General features: G+C 57.0%; 2 protein-coding genes across 4 annotated transcripts; one reads left to right on the top strand and one right to left on the bottom strand.

The window, feature by feature from the left end:
• Nucleotides 1–364: 364 nt before the first annotated feature.
• Nucleotides 365–12,772, bottom strand: LOC128769703 (trichohyalin; the record flags this gene model as incomplete). Its single annotated transcript, XM_053883644.1, has 20 exons — nucleotides 365–608; nucleotides 668–684; nucleotides 1,027–1,164; nucleotides 3,319–3,468; nucleotides 5,387–5,546; nucleotides 5,636–5,781; nucleotides 5,842–5,955; nucleotides 6,020–6,148; nucleotides 6,216–6,278; nucleotides 6,347–6,530; nucleotides 6,591–6,727; nucleotides 6,788–6,883; nucleotides 6,945–7,098; nucleotides 7,194–7,336; nucleotides 7,580–7,800; nucleotides 7,877–8,071; nucleotides 8,153–8,238; nucleotides 8,515–8,573; nucleotides 8,652–8,719; nucleotides 12,703–12,772. Coding segments are annotated over 20 exons (2,574 nt in total), but the record flags the coding sequence as incomplete, so codon positions are not given.
• On the top strand, nucleotides 11,562–21,018 carry dtna (dystrobrevin, alpha). Of its 3 annotated transcripts, XM_053883840.1 has the most exons (23): nucleotides 11,562–12,949; nucleotides 14,118–14,185; nucleotides 14,260–14,340; nucleotides 14,720–14,933; nucleotides 15,022–15,107; nucleotides 15,479–15,633; nucleotides 15,703–15,808; nucleotides 16,589–16,755; nucleotides 16,820–16,944; nucleotides 17,167–17,175; nucleotides 17,252–17,332; nucleotides 17,425–17,487; nucleotides 18,028–18,123; nucleotides 18,531–18,612; nucleotides 18,692–18,783; nucleotides 18,859–18,972; nucleotides 19,040–19,136; nucleotides 19,196–19,355; nucleotides 19,422–19,511; nucleotides 19,569–19,668; nucleotides 19,734–19,837; nucleotides 19,894–19,932; nucleotides 20,075–21,018. In XM_053883840.1, the coding sequence occupies exons 1-23, from the start codon at nucleotides 12,825–12,827 to the stop codon at nucleotides 20,182–20,184; spliced, it is 2,364 nt and encodes a 787-aa protein (XP_053739815.1). In that variant the 5' UTR covers nucleotides 11,562–12,824; the 3' UTR covers nucleotides 20,185–21,018. The 3 variants fall into 3 exon arrangements, with proteins under 3 accessions (XP_053739815.1, XP_053739816.1, XP_053739818.1); XM_053883841.1 differs by lacking the exon at nucleotides 17,425–17,487; XM_053883843.1 differs by lacking the exons at nucleotides 17,425–17,487; nucleotides 18,028–18,123.
• Nucleotides 21,019–21,767: the final 749 nt, after the last annotated feature.

Raw genomic sequence — 21,767 nt, forward strand, 5'->3', positions numbered from 1 at the left:
TCCTCCCCCTGGCGCCCCACTCCTCCCTGCCTTCAGCTGCCGGGGCCTCTGGAGTCTGGGCCGTGCTGCTCCTGCGAATGTCTGGTTCCAAGCCATCAGAAAGACACGGCGCCCGTCTGGTGGAGGACCACTTCATGGTGTTGTCACCTGGAAAAAGCTTCTGCCTCCGGCATATTTGATCAGGTCTGTGGAAGAGAGACGTGGATCTCACAAGTCACCTGCACCTGGGACAGGACATTTGGAGCAGCTCCATCACTGTCCCTCTCCGTCCGCTTCGACCTCATCTCACATCACGCTGCAGATTAGACAGCCATTATCTGCTAATTGAGGAGCCCGAGTTTTCAACCTTGCAGAATCCACTTGTTCAAGACTCAGCGAAGGTTATCTGGCTTCTCGGGGTCACGGGCGCTGCGTTCCCCCGGAACATTTCAGTGGGGCTGTTGGCTTGCAGCAGGCTGTTTGTCGGCTTGCAGTTAGAGGCCCTCAGGAAGAGGCTGGCTGGGAGTGGGAGCCAGAGGTGAAGAGCTCCAGAGAAGCCCAGGCTGTCCTGCTGCAGAGCAGCCGGCGTGAGGGCGCTCTCCTCCACAACAGCGTCAGCGCAGCACAGTCTGCACCGCCAGCCAGGTGGAGGGGACTGTGGTGTGAGCGAAGGAGCCTCCCTGCCCACGCCAGCAGCACCAGGTCCTGGAGCCACCATGAGGACAGACAGGTGGAGAGAAGAGGGAGGCACCCGTTCTCGAGTCAGGTGAGCTCAGAAGTGTGGTCCGAGACGCAGCAGGCGTCCAGGAGATGGAGCCACCACTGTGTGTCTGCCGGCTTCTCTCGTTCTAAAGTCTCGACGTTTACAGCGGCTGTTCGGCTGGAGGACGCCTGGCTGCTCTTGCTTGGCAAAGACGACGCCACACACCAGGAGCTCAGACAACGGCGGGCGTAACAGCGAGTCGGCGGCAGATGCCACCGCCACACCCAGGCTGGGACAACGGCGAGTCCTTCAGTGAAGGTTTGTGCTGGTGGATCTGCAAGTACCTGAGCTGCGGGGGCTCTCTGCTCCAGCGTCTCCCCAGAAAGAGACTGGCAGCCGTCCAGCTCCCACGGCATGTGGAGGCCGTGTCGTCTCGAGTGTTTCACCAAAGCTTTGTGCATCCTCTTCTGCAACAAAGAGAGCTGGAGGGAGAAACGGCAGAGAAAAGGAACTGGTAAGGCAGCAGAGGAAATTAATGGCAGTGTTCAAGAAGAATGATGGAGGGGAATAGAGAAAGCAGTCAATAGCCCATTCTGCAGTACACGGGCCTGACAGGAATTTCACAGTCTCCTGCTCTCTCTGCCCACTGGTGTGCACTCATCAGGATCCAGTCACATCTGGCTGCCAGGATGGGGGGTTAATTTTCTCTAAATGCTTCAGCGGTTTTGTTCTAGCCGAGGCAAACTCTGTGACTGCAAAGCTGATGAGTAAAATATTTCGACTTCACCCAGTTTAACTTTATACCAATCCCCTCAAGACATATTTTACACATACACACGGAGTCATGAACCCCCCACTGAAGGCAGAAATTATTCCTAGTCTCTCGGAAAGACACGCTGCTCGCTTTATTATTGGAACACAGTTTCCAGCAAAGAGCTTTAAATTCTGATAGATGCCGCTGCTTTGCTTTGCTCCCCATCTCTCCAGTCTTGCCACAGAGCTTATCGTTCCCCGGCAATGTGTTCCCCGGCGCGTTGGCAACGAAGGCGAATTAGCTCAGCCACCAAGGAAAGACAATGAGAGGCGTGCGCTTCATGGTCCAGAGTGGTGCGGCGGCAGGAGCAGTGGTGATCCACGCTCTTCGCCAGAGCCGACGCTTGACTTGATGAAACGCACGTATGCTAACAGGCTAACGGCTCCACAGGAGGTGCCGTCCAGCAAAGTTGCCTGGGTTAATGATGACCAAGAGTGGACAGGTTCGTTTGCTTCACGAGCGCCCCCTTGTGGCTGAGCTTCCTGTGGTAGACCAGCACTGGCAGTGTTCCATCAGAGCCAGTCAGACCCGCCGTTTCCGCCGCCCTCAGAAGACTGGCTGTCGTGGTTCAGCTGGTGAAAAGGGCAGTGGGCTCTTCAACCAAGGAGCCTTCAGCTGGTGCTTACCAGGGGCCCATCCTGTCATCTACCGTCAACGCTTGAACGACAACAGCAAGGCACGGTCGCCATGTCGCCATGCCACTGCCTCTGCTAACCCGAGTCTCCTCCAAATCAGACCACAAAGCCAAGACGCAAAGGTGAAAAGCTTCAGATTTGGCAGAATCCACAGATGTGTGGGCTTTTCCTGACTGGCTGACCGTCACATGGCCATGAAGCTGGTCTTCCTCCTCCCTGGACGCGGCATCACGGGGTCACAAATGACCCCCCGGCAACAGTGCAATGATCAAGGAAGACCGTACTTCAGGGGCCTTGTTGATGGCATCATCTAGCCTGACGAAGGACAGGAATGGAAAGGTCTCCATGGCAATGACGGTGGGATGAAGGTCGTTCGGCCTGGTCCCTGCTCAGTCAGCGCCTTGACAACCACAGCCAGTGAGCGCCAAAGACAGGAGGCCGTGTGAGGAGCGTCCACGCGCGTGTGAGCGGCTGCTTGAGTGTCAGGTGAAGTCTGTGCCAGTGCTGCCTGCCACAGAGGCTTGTTCAGACAAACCACATTGAGCCTCACAGCAGAAGGCGAGGAGCCGCCGTCGTAGAGTTGAAACAAACAAGGAATGGCGAGGGCTGAATCTGCAGCCGGAAGAAAATCAGGCTTTGATCACGAGCGTGGAGAATCCTGTCCACAGGATTTTATTTCTGCATGCATTTCTCCCTTGATAACATTCATGCAGTTAGATGAGGAATTGCTCCAGGGTCGGCATTAGTCACTCCTGCCACAAACAAGGAGCACTCCATCGTGTCTCCAGCGCCAGGGTCAGAAAGGCTGCGGGCTTCAGCTCAGGCTGATCCCACCCGGCTCCCAGCCCTCCACACAGGGACGTCAGCGGCTCCAAGAGAGCAGCAAGTCGTCATGTGGTGTCGACATGATCCGCTCCCTGCGGAGGCGGAGCCGTGTTGCTGCCATTAGGTGATGTCACATCCATCATCCTCCTCCCTCCAAAGTGATGTCCACATTATTAGCTAGCTGCATCACCTCCTGGCTGGTGGAGGAAAGCCTCTGTGCGAGTGGCTGCTCAAGCAGGGAAGAGTTACCCAGCCAGAAGCCAAGCAGCAGGGTCCACAGCCAAAGTCATGAAAAATAATTAAAAACTGAGGCAATGTTTGAAAGAAACTTTGGGAGAGGGAGAGAGGTATTAGACTCCTACCTGCGTGTAGTACTGGAGAGATTGATGAGCGTGGTTGCTCTCACTCAGCACACGCACAGTCTGCTGCCTGTGTTTGCTCAGGAGCTTCTTCAGCTCCTCATGCTCTGCCGCCAGACGCTTCTTCTCTTCCAGGGCCAGAGCCAGGGCTTCCTGGAGACACACACACACACACACACACACACGTTGGTCCCGGGTCAACCGCACACCAGTCAGCAGGCCGATCAAACGCACGGCCCGTGGGCCAAACGCGGCCTGCTGGCTGATGCTTGGCGGTCCACCGTCAGGCATGAGAGCGGCAAGCTCCCTCTTCATGTCAGTGCACCCGCCACCACCACTGAAGCCCCTCCCAGCTGGTTCATGGAGGAACATGCTGGAATGTGCCGTGAGCCCGGGGGGTTACCAGGCCATCTACTGTGGTGGCTCACAGAGCTCAGCGTATCTAGTGATAGGAATACGAGTGTTTCAGATGGAGTTCAAAGCAAGACTTGTCTGGGCGCAGGGCTCCCTTCAGTCTCAGTAGTGGCCGCCGACCATCATCTGACTGCTGAGGAGCCGCGGTCAGCAACAGAGGCTGGTGCCACGTGGACGGCGAGCGTGACGGCATGACGGGCGGCTGGACACCTTCCTGCAGATGAGCCTGCCTGGGAAGGTCCAGGATGAAGAGGGGCTCTGCAGTAAAGCAGCGCAGCAGCGGAGTGATGAGTGGAAGCCAGCAGACAGAGGCGCTGTGAGCAAGACAAATGCTGCCTATTGATTTCAGCTTTAATTGCTCCATGCAGCACTGACGAAGCCCATCTGACGCTGTGGTGAAGTGTGAATGGAACAAAGGACACTTCATTGCTCATAAGAAAGTGATGGCGTCGGCACGTTGCATTCTTTACGTTGTCCTCGCCCGACGTGGAGCCGTGATCACGCCACCGAAACCAGACGTACAAAACACCCCTGCGCTTCATGAGCAGCCGCTGCGCTCTGACGGCCGGCTCGTCCAGTTCCCACTCCCTCAGCAGAGAGCGCGCTCGGACACGAGAGGAGCTGCCTCTGGGACCCGCCTGCACCCTCCCACAGAGAGTGAGGACCCACTGAAAGGAGCGTCCCCAGGGGCGACACAAGCTTCCCGACCCGCGGCAGCCGAGGCTTCTAAAAGCTTTATTAGGAATCTCATTTTTAAGGGCGTCCAAGCATCGGGCTTCATGCTCGGTGACTCCTGGATGCACACTCTGCTTATTATGTTATGCTAATGCAGACATTATCTGCGCGCTTTATGTTGGCCCCAGTGATTAAAATGACCAATTTCGGTAAAAAAAAAAAGTCCAGGCTGATCTTTTTATTTAGCGAGGAGTATTGTTGTGTGTTCGCCTCGCACTTCCTCAAGTGAAAGAGACTGGAGCCCTTCTTTGCATGGCTGCCTTTTATCAGGCTAATGGGAGTTGTGTCTATGAGGAAGACTTCTAATTCTCAAATTGTCTCAGCCCAACAACTTCCTTAAAGTTGCTGCACTTGGATGCATGGCAGCCTAAGCTCCATTGCCTTTTCTTGTTTTGAACTAATGCATTCTTGATCACCGTTTAATGAAACTATATACCACATGGCGATTTCACATTAGATAAGCCATGTGAAACCCCCATCAGCAGAGAGGCTCTGGCTGGGGCTGATAATCCTGCAGATGAAAACCTTGGAATAAATATCTCGCGCACGCCTGCCCTTTCCTGTCGTGCACGCGCACGTGCGCATCCTGAGCGCGAGCGGGCGTCGCCGCAGCCGTGAGCGGGAAGACACAGGTAGAAAAAAGAGCAGGCATTTCCACAGGACACGCATCATCAAATCCGCGCGGAGAAAAGACTATAACAACAGCCAGTTGTCATTTGTGCGAAAAGCACTTCAACAAGATTGACCACGGCTTGTAATTTTAATTGCTCACAGCCTCTTTTCCCGCATCTTCAGGGAAGTATGGTGACGAGCCACGTGCTGACACTAATCCACAGACAAACAAACAGGGTGGCTCTCTCTCCCACGCACTTCTATAGAGGTCTATCGATGGCTCAGGAAACAGCAGTGCAGCCGTCCTCACCTTGGCCTGGCCCGCCCGCGTCGTCCTGCCGGCGACCTGTGCCGCGTGGCGCCGCACGGATCGCTGCCTTCCACGCTGGCACCTGCTGATATCGGACCGCAAGGTGCTCAATAGGAGCGCAGCTGAGCCGTCTGTGAATTCCGCCGCACCCAGAGCCCTCCTGGAAGCAGGAGGAGGCAGGGTGAGGTCCAGCACCTGAAACAGCCGCCCTCAGGGGCGGAGCTCACGTGGCCGTGTCAGGTGCCTCACTGGAGCCTGGCGATGACCTCCGGCATGGCGCCGAGGTCGTCCTGCGCGCGGGCCGAGGCCTGCCTGAGCTGCTCCGTCTCCCTCTGGAGGCCAGTGATCTGGCTCAGGACCTGCTCGTACCTCAGCGCCGAGGCGGCCTCGATGGCCTGCCAACACCAGCACGCCAGCGCTGACAGTCCGGTATCAGCTCGGCATCTGCCCTTTACCTTCACGGCACTCAGGCGCTCCAGCTTCAGCTGCTGCTCTCTCCGGAGCTGGGCCAGCTCCTCCTTGTGCTCAGACTCCACCCGCTCCACCTGGGACCTCTGCTTCTTCAGCTCCTGAAAGGACAAAGGGCCTGGCAGCCTCCCTGCTGTGAAGCGCAGCGCGTGGCGCCGTCACTACCTCAAGTCTGGCTTCCAAAGATTCCGTGGCTGAGTGGACATCTTCAAACTCCTCCTTCAGCTTCCGTAAGACCAAATCTGAGCTCCTCTGCTGCTCCTGAAGCTGATGGCTGATTTGCGCACACTGTCCCTGAAACAAAGCTCCATGATGGCTGACAGGCGTCTGACAGGCGTGAGGTGGCGGGCCACAGCCGTACCTGCAGCAGCCGCCTGAGGGCCTCCCGCCGGCGCCGCTCCCTCCTCAGCGACTCCAGCTCCTCCTGCGAAGGCCAGAGAGAGGGCCAGGTGAGCGGCCGTGCCTGCAGCCGCAGCGCTCGCCCTCACTGACCCCGGCCCTCTGCTCCCTCAGCCCGCGGCGGCGCTCCTGCTCCTGCAGCTCGGCGCGGCTCACACGGAGGCGGGCCAGCCCTCGGGTCACCTCCTCCCTGGCTCTTCCCAACTGCTCATCATTGTGGGAGATTTTCTGCAGCATCTGCTCTCTCTGCTCCAGCATCTGCTCCACTGCCTTCTCACTAACTCACGCACACATCTGCATTGTAAAACACCAGCGCAGTCTGGCACCAGCCACGCACCTCTGTGAAATCTTCATCTTGTTCTCCTCAACCATCCGCTCATCCTCCAGGTGTTGGGTGCGAAGAGCGGCGTGAGCGCTGCGTTTGGACCACAGCTGCTCTCGGACGAGGGCAACCTCGGCCTCTCCTTCCTGCTTCTGTGCGCCATGGAGAGAGCCAACAGCCGTACAGCAGGACGCAGCCAGAGAAGGACTCACGCTTTCCTCCAGCTTCTGCCACAGGACGGCCAGCTCCTCCTCCAGTCTTCGGTTGAGCTGCGCCTCATCCTCAACTCTTCTTTTCAGGCGGGAAATCTGAGAGGTTTTAGGGAAGCACTGTGGATTTCTCTGTCCCAGCCTTCAAGTGTTTACCCACCTGCCGCTTTTGTTCCGTCTCCAACACCTCCATTTCTGGAATGTCCTTTTCCAAGGCCACGCACTTCTCTTCTGAAGTGGCAACGGTTGTCTCCGCTTCTTTGATCTCAGCACTTAGATGCCTTTCTTGTTCCTCCAGTTGCTGCAACTGGGTCCTGGGAGAGAAACAGAACTGACCCTGAGCCTGAGGTCCAGCACCGGTCGATGGTTTCATGCCTTGTTGTGGAAAGACACAGCGCCTGTTACTTACACCTGGGCGTCCAGCGCAGTCTTCAGCAGCAGGAGCTCCTCGCTCATCCAATCCTTCTCCTTGTTGGTTTGCTGCTCCAACTTTTTCATCTCCTCCTTTGCTGCCAGAAGATGCGACTGCACCCTGCAGTGCTCCTCATCTGCCTGGACCAGAGAGACATGACACTGCTGCTGACGACAAGGGACTTGTGACTTGTGAGGAGCATCAGCCAAGGCAGGACTTTGGTCGCCACATACATTTAAAAGCTATGATCAAGTAAAGAACTGAAGCTAGATGGATGAACGCCACGGTTCTTCTGTCACTCTTTCCTCACTGTCACATCACAGTTGCACAGCGCCCCCTACATCTCCTGCTCAGGGTGCCGCGGGGAGGCTCTTGACCTGTACCTCAGCTTGTTGTCGAGTCACATCCTGTATCAGCCGCTCCTGAACATCAAGCTGCGCCTTCAGATTGACAAGCTGCTCTCTGGCACAGTGGACGTCCTGGTGAAAGCGCTGGTTCAAAACCTTGGTGTCTGAGAGCGCACCGCCGACTTGCTCAAGAGCAGCCGACGCGCACTTTATCTGCCACTTCAGGTCAGAGATGTCTTTGTTGGACGTGTCTTTCTCTGCAAAGGTAAAGACGGAGGAAACCTCTTCATTGTCATGGGGATCCAAAACGACGGCCGACGCTCTGCGACTGACCCTTTTCAATCGTGGAACCACACTTCCTTGCTGAGATCCTCTGAAGTTGTGTCTCCAGGAAGAGCTTTTTCCTCTTCTCCCTCAGGAGGGAATCTTCAGCGCGCTGCCGATCTGCCTCCAGACGCTCCAGCAGATACACCACCTCTTCAAGGACATGCTTTATTTCCTTCACCACTGTTGACAGTGGGCAACTTCCTGGAGGGTTATTTCAAAACCACTTCACTCGTGATCCATCTCTGTCTGGCAGCTCAAACGCTCAACACAGACGATGTTCACCTTGGGTGCTGATGGCGATGCCCTGGACAAAGAGCTGGGTCCACGTCAAAGAGTCAGAGTTCGGGCACTTGGTGTGGAGTCTCTGACTGACAGAGTTTTGGGAGAAACAGACACTTCAGTAGCACCAGTCAGGGTCTCGCATCACGAATGGAGCAGGGTCATAGACTCAAGCGCCTGCAGAGAGCAGCGCTTTTGTGCTTCTCATTCAGGTGAAGATTAAAACTGAGATCAATGGAGGAACTGTCAGAGGGAGCCGGAGCCCAAGGACGGCTTCGGACCTGTCACCGTTCAAGTCCTGTCCACGGTCTAAGATCCAGCCTGGAGCTCGTCCCTCCCGACTCACTCACCACAGAGCAGGTTACCTGAGAGCTGGGCCGCACCGCTCAGTCGCTCCATGAAAGCCAGCCGCCTGTCTTCCTGGCTGGACAACAACAACAACACAGACAAGCTCTCAGTCTCAGGGGTCTGCGGCGATCTCCTCCGCCGCAGCCAGGGTCACCTGCCGGCAGCCGCTGAGCACCTTCGCCCTCAGCTCCTGGACGTGGTGAAGGGCTCTGCTGACACTTGGTGAGGGAGAGGCGTGGAAGGCACACTCAGCTCCGTCTGCAACAACAATGGCCAAGTCTCCGAGTGTTTCCATTCACCACTCGTCTCAAGCCTTGGAAGCACCTCATGAATGTCAGGCTGATCAACTCTTGTTCGCCAAAAATCAGGGGAACAGCAGACGCTTGTGTGCGCAAACAATCACTAGCTTCACCCTGAAAAGCAATTACGAGGATTATTTGGCTGTAAAAGCCTTTCTTTGAGCGCAGACTCGTCAGACACCGAGCAGCCGAGAGAGACGAGCGCAGCCAAGGGCCAGAGGCTGAGCGGTGAGAGATCGCCATCTGGTGGACACGTGCTGCACTCCAGAGGGACGCAGCGTCATCAGACGCCAAACCAGCCGCTGAGACCGACTGAGAGCGAAGGAAGGACGTGCGGATACAGTGGGAACATCCGATGAAACCAACGACTCGACTGACGCCACAAACTGCAAGTGAAACCCCCTTGATAAGAAACAAGGTGGGAAATCTGTTTTCATGTCTTTGTCTCTCTGATGAATCTTTGCAGTCGAACAGAGCCTGAGGGTTCGGCTCGTCACCAGCTCCTCTGACACGCACGCTGAATGGATCTGATCAAACGCAGCTGCGTGCTCTCTGACTGGCTCGGGTGCGAGCGATGACCTGCAGACGCACATTTGCAAACACACACGGATCCCCTGGTGCAGACGCAGGATACGTCAGACAAGGCCTGACTCTGACTCTTGACTGAGTCAGAGTTCAACTGGCCTCCCCAAACCTGGAGCTGCATGACAACACTGATGCTCTGATCCTCTTACCACACGTAGCCGGTGTAGTTGAGGCCTCCAAGAAGAGGTGGAACTATGTTGACAGACAAGGCGTCGCACTTTTCAAAACTCTTTCATTTGGCCAATGACTCGATAAACTGAGGCTTCCTTTCCTAAGCATAAGAGCTATTTTGCACCAAGATTCCCCCTGTGCAGGAGAAGAGCAGCTCCCTCTCACCTGCTCCCCTCACCTGCTCCTCTCACCTGGCTGCTCCTCTCACCTGCTCCTCTCACCTGCCTGCTCCTCTCACCTGCCTGCTCCTCTCACCTGCTCCCCTCACCTGTTCCTCTCACCTGCTCCTCTCACCTGCCTGCTCCTCTCACCTGCCTGCTCCTCTCACCTACTCCTCTCACCTGCCTGCTCCTCTCACCTGGCTGCTCCTCTCACCAGCTCCTCTCACCTGCTCCTCTCACCTGCTCCTCTCACCTGCTCCTCTCACCTGCTCCTCTCACCTGCTCCTCTCACCTGGCTGCTCCTCTCACCTGCTCCTCTCACCTGCTCCTCTCACCTGGCTGCTCCTCTCACCTGCTCCTCTCACCTGCTCCTCTCACCTGCTCCTCTCACCTGGCTGCTCCTCTCACCTGCTCCTCTCACCTGCTCCTCTCACCTGCCTGCTCCTCTCACCTGGCTGCTCCGGCATGGCGGCTCCTTGACTCCTTGCGGCAAGAGAAGGCCTCGTTGATCAAGTGGAGGTTCCAGCACTGGCCCAACTCCGCAGCAGTCACTTCCACTCTGCCGACTGTACCTTGCACTCTGCGCTGCTCACCGAGCTGCGACAAAAGCTTTAATTGACTGAGCTCATGATAAATTGATGAGCGAAGGGGGTCGTTGTCATGGCGGGATTCACTTCACCATCGACGGCGATCAGCTTTCATGTCGACGGACACTGAGACGCGACAGCAGCAGCAGCAGCAGCGGCGGCGCTGAAGCCACTCGGCTGTTTTGAACGCACGTTCTTCAAAGTTTGGGACCAAGTCCCGTCAAGCTCCATCTGTGGTTGCTTAGCAACAAGCGACTACGAGGGGCGGGGCTGTGGTGCGTTCAAGGGCCAGTGGGGAATACAGCAGTCAGTTCAGTTACATCCTCTTGCTCCAACGTTCAACAATCTAAAGGAAAACATTTAACCTTATAATGCTGTTTTACAGTTTTGTGACGCTTCGGCCAAATGGTGACAATGAAAAGTGATATTAATGATAGGCAGATTTTTTGGTTTCACTGAAATGATATTGTGAGATTGTTGTGTTGTTGTTATTATATCCATACATTTCTCCCTCAGCCAGTGGCAGCGCTGTCCTGAAATCACATCAAACTGATTCTGACTTTCTTTACTTTCATCTGGGCTTGCAATGTGTTTAGAGGTTCGACTTCAACTATATGGATGTGTCGTGTGTTTCATTAATAGTCATCGATAGATGGGACTTCTTTTGGAAAAATCACTTTAGATTTCACATCTGTCTTGAAGGTTTTCGGCTCAACTGAAGAGGTGTAGTCCGAGCTGACGTCATCGCTGGCCGTGGACGGTCACACATGTGTCAGAACCACAATCTAGTCTTGGTAGCTCGACCCGCAGCACTCGCAGCCGAGGCGCACTGACGCAAGCGGCGAGGTTCCGCATTACGTCATCGCCCACTGCCTGGCTGAGCTCCTCCAGCGCGCTGCCGAACATTTCCACGGCACCAGCTGCGCGGCCGCGACATCCAAGACGGGCTGATCTGGACCGGGACCGCGCGCGGAGACCTGCCTCGACATGGATCGCGGTGAGTGTGAGCGCGGAGCCGGTGCGGGGCGGCAGCCGCGGCTGCAGCCGCTGCCGCTGCCGCCACAGCCGCCGGACTCCATCAGCCACCTCGCTCTCGGTTCGCACCTCAAGTTGGTTCGTCGTCGCGTGTGCGCGCGGACAGGTGTTGGCGCCGCGGTGCCGGTGCGCTCGGCTGTTGAACCCTCACCCTCCGACCTTCCAAGCTCCAGCAGCTGCAGCGACGACCTAAAGCCCGCTGGTTGTTGCTGTTGTTTGGAGACACTGAGGTTAGAGCGAGTGTTTCAGCCTTCCATCCATTGGAAGACGGTTGTCTTCCATACACCCGTGTGTTTGAAGGGCAGAGCGCGGTGTCTTTGTTGCGGATCCAAGTCAGGCATGTAGTTTGTTTGTTGAGCTTCACTTCCTGACCCAGCTGATGAAGTGCCAAGCACGAGGCTCGGGGCCAAGTCCAGCACGCCAGGTCGGTTCATGAGGCCCAGCCGGGTCCTGAACACCAGAGACTTGGCTCGAACCTAAAGTCACCTGCGACTTCAAGCACAGGTCTTCAATGAGAAGAACAGGCGAGACGCCACTCCAAGTCAGGGCTGTGATGCTGAAATTACAAGGTCAGCAGAGAGTGGAGGAGACTGGTGAGGAGCAGCTGGTGAAGCTGCCGCGCTCAGATTCTGCTGAAGGAACCGCAGAGACACAGCTCATCGGCCGAGACCTCGTCCTCCAGCAGAGGGCAGGTGGCTTATATCCGCTGAGATGGGGCTCCTTCTCCTGCCTGGAGCCACAGGCATGGTCTGAAAGAGGCGGAGCCATAAGTCCAGCGCCTGCTGGCAGGAACATAAATCCACTCCTCTGCTGGTTTCCAGCAACTTTCCCAGAGGCCTGGCGCCTCGGCAGTGGAAACCATGGCGATCAGCTGCCGGAGAAGAGAGCCCTTCCTGGGGTTCCGAGCCGCTGAAGTTAGTGGTGTAAAAATAACCTGTGGCCCATGGGTGGGAACAGCTGCGCTGCTCTGCCTGTGTTTGAAGGTCGGTTCTGCACATCTGAGGAGACAGAAGTGAGCGCCGCGGTCTGACACCATCTACCATCAGAGGAGACAGCCTGACTCACACACAGCATGCCACACCTGAGGATCCTGCTGGTCCTCTGGGTCCAGCAACCTCTCCTGGCCCGGGGTCTGGAGCGCGAGCGCCCCCTGCTGAGAGTTTGTGTGCGTGACATCATTCCAGTGTGAGAGGACTTGCGTCCCGGTGCTTTTCTGGTGTCCTGTCAAAAACATCTGTGAGAGACTGGGAGTAGAGCTGCTGCTCGCCTGCCAGTTGGTTGATTTGGGAGGCGGGAACAGAGCTGGGTGGAGGCTCTCAGCCTGGACACGTCCCGCTGGCGTCAGCCTGGATGTGGCCTGGCTGAATGAGCGGGTGACGGCAGAAGAGCACCACCAGCAGAGGGCCGCGAGGCGGAGGGGGGTCTGCTGGGCCGGAGCCAGCTGTGAGGTCGGCGTCTGCAACCAGAGCGCTGCTAAAGCTGCGCAGGAATGTCCAGCCTGCTCTCGCAGTTAAAGATAGAGCCGGCGCTCCTTCTAAAGTCAGACGTGTTGTTGTGGTGTCGGCTGGCTGTCGCGAGGAGCAGAGAGCAGCGGACGATGGTCCTGTGCCACAGGTACTGTTGACGTGACCGGGCTCCGTCTGTGCTGTGTGTGTGTCTGTGTGTGTGTGTGTGTGGCGAGGACGCGGGCCGGCGGGGTCTTCTCCCCTCTGGTTGTCAATAGCAACCTGGAGTGTGGGAGGGGTTCATCCACCAGAAACAGCAGCCAGTGTTTATGTTTGCTCCACGGAAGCCGCTGCTGAAGCTGCTCTCTGGGGACTGAGGGCTTTCACAGCCAGGAAGCTGATGTCCATCTGCAGGTGGGACTCAGATTGTGACCTGAGACAGAAGCTTCTGTCGTGTCAGTGAAGGTGTGAACAAAGAGCGGCTCCCTCTGATGAGCAGTGTTTTAAATGTTGCTGTCATCCGTCACTAAAGTCACAGCGCCACCCCCTGGTTCTGCTGTCCTGGGGTGGACTCCATGTGTTGAGTCCACAGAAGCTGCCTGGGCTCTTGCTCTTGTCTGGACCTTGACCTCTTGGGGTGGAGTCTCGGCCCCTCTGAAAGACTTGCCGCCCCTGGATTACGGGTCTTTCACAGCAGAGAGCGCCACGCACAGAGCCTGTTCCACCGGTGAAAAACTTTTCTGGACCAACTCCCGCTCAGAGGGAGACTGGCTCTGTGTTTTCAGGAGAGAAGCGACTGGGATCTTTGCTGCCATGGCGACGGAGCACATGACCGGCGGTATTAGATTGCTGAGGCCGGTGTGCAGCCAGGCATGGCGTGCGCCCTCGCCGGGACCCTCGCCTGACTCCAGTCTTCTGTTGGCTCCCTCACGCCTGCTGCGTGTTTCCCCGGAGAGACACGTGAGAGGCCCCGCCCCCTGCCAGAGTGTGGCTGCCGCTGGTTGTGGAGTCACGTCAAGGCTTCTGTTTGTTGCTTTTCACAATAAGAGCAGTCAGTGCTGCGCTGTGTCGTCATGAAAACAACATTCAGCCAAAGATCGAATCAAAAGTAAAGAACAATCACATGTCGATGAGGTTTCCAAGTCAGTCAGTTGACCTGTGTGTAGAGGTCATGGTCCACGTGCTTCCAGAAGGTCACCACACATTTTCCACATCCTGCGAAGGCTTGACCTTTGACCTTGGCCGAAGCGTGCACTGGGCAGTGGCGGTGGGCTGTTGCCACCGAGTCACCTCACACAGCAGATGAGTCTGAGCCATGAACGCGCTGCTTCTTCCAGAATGACGCAGGACCCGGGGCGGAGTGGCCACACCATGGCGGACAGACGGCAGCTCCTGGCTGAGATGAGTGAGTGAGCGTCTGTCTGCTGGCGCAGACTTGTGGTTCAGTCAAGGCGTTCCTGACATGTCCCTCCTCCACAGGAGCTCAAGACTTGGACTCCATACGCTTATCCACCTACAGGACGGCCTGCAAGCTCCGATTTGTTCAGCGGAAATGTAACCGTGAGTGTGTTCTTCAGCATGGCTGCTGGCTGTTGATGGATGGTGGCTCCTGCCATGGGTCGACGCAGGTGTCTCCTGCGCTTCCTTCCTCAGTGTCACCTCCTACAGTTGGCTCACTCAGCTGCTTATTTCTGGCACTGTTTACTAGACCTCTGTTTGGACCCTCCACACAGGACACACACACACATGCTTGTATCTCTGTCCTTGCTCCTGGCCATCACCCTTTCCCCAGCCTCCCTGAACCAGACTGGAACCCAGTTAGAATCAGCCTGTTATTTTGAAGTCCTCACAAAGCCCAAGGTCCTCACAGGCTGAGAGCTTGCGCCTGTGTGGACCCGCTGATATCAGGCGTGCGCGCGCGTGTGTGTGTGTGTTGCAGTGCACTTGGTGGACATCTGGAACGTGATGGAGGCCTTCCGTGAGAACGGCCTCAACAGCGTGGAGCTCAGCGCCGAGCTGAGCGTGGCGCGTCTCCAGGTCTTGCTCTCCAGCATATTTCACCAGCTCAACAAGCGCATGCCGACCACCCACCAGATCAACGTGGAGCACTCCATCAGCCTGCTGCTCCACTTCCTGCTGGCGGCCTACGACCCGTGAGTGAGGCGCCGCCATGGCCATATCTGCACAAGCGGCCCCTGCCGGTTCAAGTGGACTCTCTGCCACACATTTGCTCCTTTTCAGGGAAGGCCATGGCAAGATGTCGCTGTTTGCGGTGAAGACGGCCGTGGCAACCATCTGTGGAGGGAAGATCCTGGATAAATTAAGATGTGAGTAACAGTGCTGCGCCTGTTTCCATGGCGATGAGAAAAGCACGTCAGGCTCTTGTACCACGACCCTCAGTCCTGCACTGAACACTTCATGAGGAAGGTGGATGAGACGCTGCTGGAAGGGATGCGACGGTGGTGGGCTTTGTTCTTGTGAGGTCCGGTCGGTGCTACTGGCCTGACTGAATCCTGAGCCAAGCTGAAGTCGCACTTGAGTGGCAGACTTGACTCTCGTCATCATGAGAGAGTGGACGGAGGTGCGACGCGTCATGCGCTGCTGCGTTGGTGTGCGCTAATGACCCAGTGACACCTGGTTGGGGTTTGAGCTCAGAGCGGTCGGCCTATCGTCATTGACTCTCTGGTGTGGCTCCCAGATATTTTTGCCCAGATATCGGATGCCTCCGGGACCATGGTGCCCTCGCAGTTCGACCACTTCCTGAGGGAGGCTCTCAAGCTGCCCGTGGCGGTTTTTGAAGGGCCGTCGTTCGGCTACACGGAGCAAGCCGCTCGGACCTGCTTCGCCCAGCAGGTGAGAGAGAGGGGTTTCCCGGCGCTGCGGTCGCCGCTGACGTGCGTCTCCTGTGTGGCCCCTGAACAGAAGGAGGTCTCGCTCAACACCTTCCTGGATACGCTGATGTCAGACCCGCCCCCTCCCTGCCTGGTGTGGCTGCCCCTCATGCATCGCCTTGCCAACGTGGAGAACGGTGAGACAGTAAACAAGATATTTTTAGAAGGGCTGAGAGCACAGCCTGTGTGTTCAGGTGGCGCTGTCGTCCCGGGCAGCGGCTCCGGAGAGACCCTGTGCTGGCTGTCCGTCAAGGCCAGTACCAGCGAGGAGACTGACTAAAGAAGGTCACCTTCAAGACGGTTGCTGAGAGAAAGGACTGAGATGCAAAAGCCGTTAACGTGACCACACTGGAGCAGCGAGGAGAAGCAACAGGAGTAGAAGGCTTGTTCATGTGCTGCTGGCTCCCTTTGCTCCACGCTGCCACATGAGAAGCAGCCGGGATGAAAGTCAGCTCCTCTGAGTCGCTGTCCCTGGTTCTTGTCCTGGCTGGCCCACGCAGGCCTCCTCACACATCCTGGCGTCTGGTTCTCGGGTGGGGGACGGAGCTGTGCTCCAATGCCCTTGATTATGACCATCCAATGACGGAAATGAGGCGGAGCTCCGTCATCCAGCTGAGACTTGGAACAGAGCTTCTGCGGCGGGTGGAAGTGTGGGCCTCATGTTAGAGTCTCCTGCCCGACCACACGCTGGGCCAAGCTTTGATTTGTTGAGCATCTGTATGTGACGCCCCGTCGTCGCCGTGGCGACGGCAGGAGCCCTTCTAAGTGCAGACTGTTTGCGGCACGTTGCTGCGCCTTGCTCTCGAGTCACCTCCGGCTCAGCCAGTGGAGCGGGGGCCGCCTCCATGTTTGCCGGCGCGTCGGGCTGTGGGGGAGCAGGCTGTGGTAATCCTGGTGCTGTGCGTGTCTTGGTGCAGTCTTTCACCCGGTGGAGTGCTGCTACTGCCACAGCCAGAGCATGATGGGCTTCCGCTACCGCTGCCAGCAGTGTCATCATTACCAGCTGTGTCAGGACTGCTTCTGGAGAGGCCATGCCAGCGGTTCCCATAGCAACCAGCATCAAATGAAGGAGTACACGTCGTGGGTAAGAGGCCGGCGGCCGTGTGTCTGTGCTGACGCACGTGCGGACCTGTCTGTTGTGTCCCCAGAAATCCCCCGCCAAGAAGCTGTCGCAGGCGCTGAGCAAGTCGCTGAGCTGCGCCTCTAGCCGGGAGCCGCTGCACCCCGTCTTCCCTGAGCTGGACCAGAGACCCCTCAACCTGCCTCACGTCGTGTAAGAACAGCTTGCCGTCTGGGCCACTCAGGGGTGACGTGGCCGTGTGGGGCCCCCGCTCTGGCGGGCGGGTTGCCATGGCGACCCCCTGAGCGGCTGCCTCGTTAATGGGGCCTGAGGTGACGGCCCCCCGCTGAGGCGCTTTTGTTCAGATGAACGCAGGAGTCCCTTCCACTGTGTTGCACTCACATGTCCTCTTGTTCTTTTCACTGCTCTCACTAGCGACACCTGGTGAGTGACTGGGCCGTCCTTCGACGTCACTCATTCTTGTTGGATTTGAAAGATTGACGTCTGCCGTCCTCTTCAGGCCGCCTCGACCCGTCAACAGCGCCGAGCACTCGCTCTCCCACTCCATGCCGACGTCAGGGAACCCTTACTCCACCAAACAGTGAGTCCAATGGCTGTTCTCTGCCACCTTCTCCCCGAGGCCCCCGCTCTCTCCACCGGTCTGAATCTGAAGGGACCTAGTTCTGCCAACAGCCAGGACGCAGGTGCTGAGCCGGAGAGGCCGCGGGCCGCTCCTCATCTGCTGAAAGGTCGAGGGTGAGTGGCTCAGGTGGCTCTGTGAGGAGCATGCGCACTCTAACAGAGCTGTGGATCCAGGAGGCGCAGCTTCTGAGAGCTTCTCAGCAGCTGCAGGGTGACGTGAAGGGTGGAGTCAGAGCAGAAGCGAGTCAGAGCGTGCTGCTTTCCTGAGCGTCTGCCATCGCTTGATACGAAGCTTGTGGTCACGCGACCCTATCACGGAGCCACACGTGTCATGAACCCAGATCCAGGCTGTGTGGAGTCTCTCCTCCTTCCTCTCCCGCCTGCGAGTGATGGCTGCTTCTCTCAGGAACATGACATGACTCCCACTCGCGCTCGTGGAGTGATGTGAAGTCCTTTGATGCAAGGGGCTCTCTGTGTGCCTGACCTTCGCCTCTGTGGGTTTGTCTCGGCTCAGAGTGTGAATGCAGCGCCTGTGGCTGGCCTTCCTCTTGCCGTGGCTCCTTGCTTGTCTCAAGCCGTCCCTGGACTCCACGCTGACTCCAGCCGCCACATCTGCCTGTGTGTTACTGTCTGTGTAACGCCACACTGTTGCAGGTTGAACTACAGCCTCCACGTGGCTGACAGGCTCCAGGACGAGCACGCTCTCATTGGCCTCTATGTGAACCTGCTTCAAAACAACCCCAGAACATGGTTAGTTGGTGTGGGGCCGCCGCTGGAGATGATTTGCTCTGCTGAACTCACACCTTCTCCTGTACTCCTTTTAATGACGCGTTACAGTGTTCAACGTCTGCCGCATGAGGTTTGAATGGCAGGCGAACAGTGACACCTGGTGGTCAATAGAGCTCATTACACCACCCTGACTGCATTCTAACGACGGGCGGCGCTCATCTCAACTGAGATTCAGATGGATTGAAACGGGGTTTTTTATATATATTGTTACAGTGCGGTACATACATCAATGTGTCTTTTTGGTCAAAGTGTCACAATTCAGAGATTTTCCCCCAAGTTAACCAGGTGCATGTGTCAGTGCTCAGTCCAGACCCTTGGCATTTCCACTAGTGAGTTGTAAGAGACACATCCACTTTCCTCCCCACCAGTTTGCTGGAGGGCAGCGCCCATCAAGATGAAGAGCACAGCCTCATCGCCCGCTACGCTGCTCGCCTGGCTGCCGACGCGGCGGTGAGTGAAGCCCACCACCAGCACCACCAGAGCAGTGCAGTGAAGCCGGTTGACGTGGCGTCTCCCGCTTGCTTTGCAGCAGCAGCAGAGGGTCCCTACAGACCTCCCGTGCTCGCTGGATGCCAACAAACAACAGAGGCAGCTCATTGCTGAGCTGGAGAGCAAGAACAGGTTGCGTTTCTTCTCTCTGCCTGGTCCACAGAAACAGAGGTTAAAAGCTGGCGCTGAAATCAGTGTCTGATGCAGAGAGATCCTGCAGGAGATCCAGCGCCTGCGTCTGCAGCACCAAGAGGCCTCGCAGCCGCCTCCGGACCGGGCCCAGCAGAACCCCACTCTCCTGGCCGAGCTGCGTCACCTCAGGTATCCTCGTCTCAGCCGTCCTCCGGGGTCGGCTGTTCCCTGCCTGAGCACGTGTCTCTTCTGCCAGGCAACGCAAGGAGGAGCTGGAGCAGAGAATGTCTTCCCTGCAGGAGAGTCGCAGGGAGCTCATGGTGCAGCTGGAGCAGCTGATGATGCTTCTGAAGGTAGCACAGAGCCTCCGCACGCCGCTGCAGGTGGCGCTAACGTGGGCCACCTCTTCCAGACTCAGGGTGCCAGCTCCCCTCGCTCCTCCCCCAGTCACACCGTCAACAGGCCCATCCCCACGCCCATCCACTCGGACTCTGCCTGCACCACCCCGACACACACCCCGCAGGACTCCCTCCTGGGTGTGGGAGGGGATGTGCAGGAGGCCTTTTCGCAGGGTAACGCCCGGGCTGGTGTGCCGTGGCCTGGGCCGCTCCGTCATCTGCCTCTGCTCTTCTCTGAAGGTCCAAGAAGAAACTTGAGGACCGACCTTCTCGTCGCGGCTGACTCCATCACCAACACCATGTCCTCCCTCGTGAAAGAGTTGAATTCAGGTACGGTCGGCCGAGTTTCTCCAGTCTCCTTGAGCTGAGGGTGCAATTGCTCCACAGAGGGTGGCAGTGAGACTGAGAGCACCGTGGATTCAGAGTTTGGCCGGAATGATTTTTTACCAACCACCTCTTCCGACTCCTTCTTCTCCTATAAGACAAGGTCAGAGTTGATGCGCAGCAGTGAGGTGCTTTGTGGTCAACAATGGAGCTCTTCTTCCGCCTCAGGAGTGAGAGTGCTGCGGAGGATCACTTTGAGAAGGAGCTGGAGCAGCGTCTGGAGGAGCAGCTGCTGAGGCACAGACAGGATCCAGAGCAGACGTGTTTGGTGAGTGGCCACCGGCCAGTCTGAGCACGCGGCTGCTGATGAACTGCGCTGCTGATGCAGGTGACGCTGCGCCCGTGACTGCCCTGCTCCGAGGCACAGGTGAGAGAGCCCTCATGTGATCCTGCTCCAACAGGTCCCTTAAAGCAGCAGCCTTGTGGCTCACCGACCTGCGGCTCATGGTCACAGTGTGACTGCTTCAAGAGCACTCACAGCTCTGGCACTGAACCCTCAACCTCCACAGGTGGGCAGCTGCTGAAGAGTGACAGCACTGGCCGCCTCCACCAAGATATTTCAGCCCCGCCTCCTCACGCAGGTGCAACTGTGAGCTGCAGCCAAGGACTCAGCGACTGAGCTGTCCAACACACCGCAGGTGCCATAGACTCCCTTCTCTGGCAGATTCTTTCCTTGACTTTTGTAGGCTTGTCCACAGCTGTAGCACCAGGACAGGTCACATCCCGATACAAGGCTTGGAAAATAAACATTTTCTAAACGTGTATAGCTCTTCTGCGTGCCTGACCCTTCTGCTCTCCAAGGTTTGGCCAGTCTTGGCTCGTGCCACTCCAGGCTCTTCACCTGCAGGCTGCCAATCCTTGTACGAATCCAGGGCTGTTCTTCTGATGGTGCTGTGCTTGTGTGGTCATGGCGTTGCGTCTTGCTTCTGTGGCGGCCACTTCAGCCACTCACGCTCCCGGACATGAGCGTGTTCTGGGTTATTGACACCTCAGTGAGGCGGGCGAGGCTCACCAGCCGATGGTGCAGTCTCAACACTCTCAGTGCCGTTTCAGGCAGCGGTGGTGGTGTCACTCATTCTCTGTCCACTCCGGCCCTGCTTCATCACCGAGGCGGCTGAGGTCTGGTGCTTTTCTCCCTGTCCTCATTTTTGCCGTCACATCCGCAGTGATCAGATCTCTATTTTCCTCTGTGAACACACACACACACACCGGTGGAGACCTTTGGTAACTCGCTCAGCAAACGGCAGGTTGGGATCATGAGCGAGTTGGTAGCCGTGATTCTCGCACGGTGATGATGCGTAATAAAGTGTCGACAGAATCTCTGTCTCCTTCTTCCCAGCCACGGTACCCTTGGATGGGCTTGCTCATTTATTACCTGTCACAGCTGCACCCTCGGCTGCCTCCGGCCCATCTTCCATCATCCATCACACCCAGCGCATCCGGCCGAGGCACCATTAAAGCAGCCACGCAGCGCTGCGTCTCAGCCAGCTGGAAATGAAGCGGGAGCCTCATCTGCGGCTCCAGTGTCAACAGCAGCTCGCTCACTCTGCTGCGGACTGGAGGCCTCCTCGTGATTTGTCACACGTCTTCTGATCTCTCGATGTTGCCGTCCGTGTCTCCACTCCTGTTCCATCAGTTGAGCTATGTTGACTCCTTTTGTTCCTGACCTGTGGTCTGGATCCACACGGGAGTCACATGACTGAGACAGACCGAATACAGAAAACATGACGTACAATTACACGGATCCACGTTTACTGCAAATGAATCTGGCAGAGGCCGGTGGTGCTTAACTCCTTATTCATGAAAATGTATTTAGTTAGATGAATTCAATTGAGCGATCGAGGCGGATGTCGCGTCTTCTCAGTGTTCTGATTGGCCAAAATAACGACAGACGGACCAAACGGCCAATCAGCGACACGTCTGGTGACACGTCGTCCAATCACCTACGGCAGCGGTGAGTCGAAGGCGCCTGTCAGCGGAGTTGGTAAGTGACGCCTCTTCGGTCTGTCTCGTTTCTCACAGTCAGAATAATGTCAGTGGTCCCGAGGCTCATGTGTCCCAGCAGTCTCTGCGGGCGTAATCACTGAGATTAGAATGGAACCTGTGAGTCCCAGGCTTGAGTTGGGAGGTCACGTGGCTCAGGCGAACGAACGCTTGATTCAGTCCAGTTCTGCAGCCACACGGTGTTCCCCTGTAGATCGC

This window comes from Synchiropus splendidus, chromosome 13, assembly GCF_027744825.2.
Source record: "Synchiropus splendidus isolate RoL2022-P1 chromosome 13, RoL_Sspl_1.0, whole genome shotgun sequence".
In the NCBI taxonomy this organism is placed as follows: Eukaryota; Metazoa; Chordata; class Actinopteri; order Syngnathiformes; family Callionymidae; genus Synchiropus; species Synchiropus splendidus.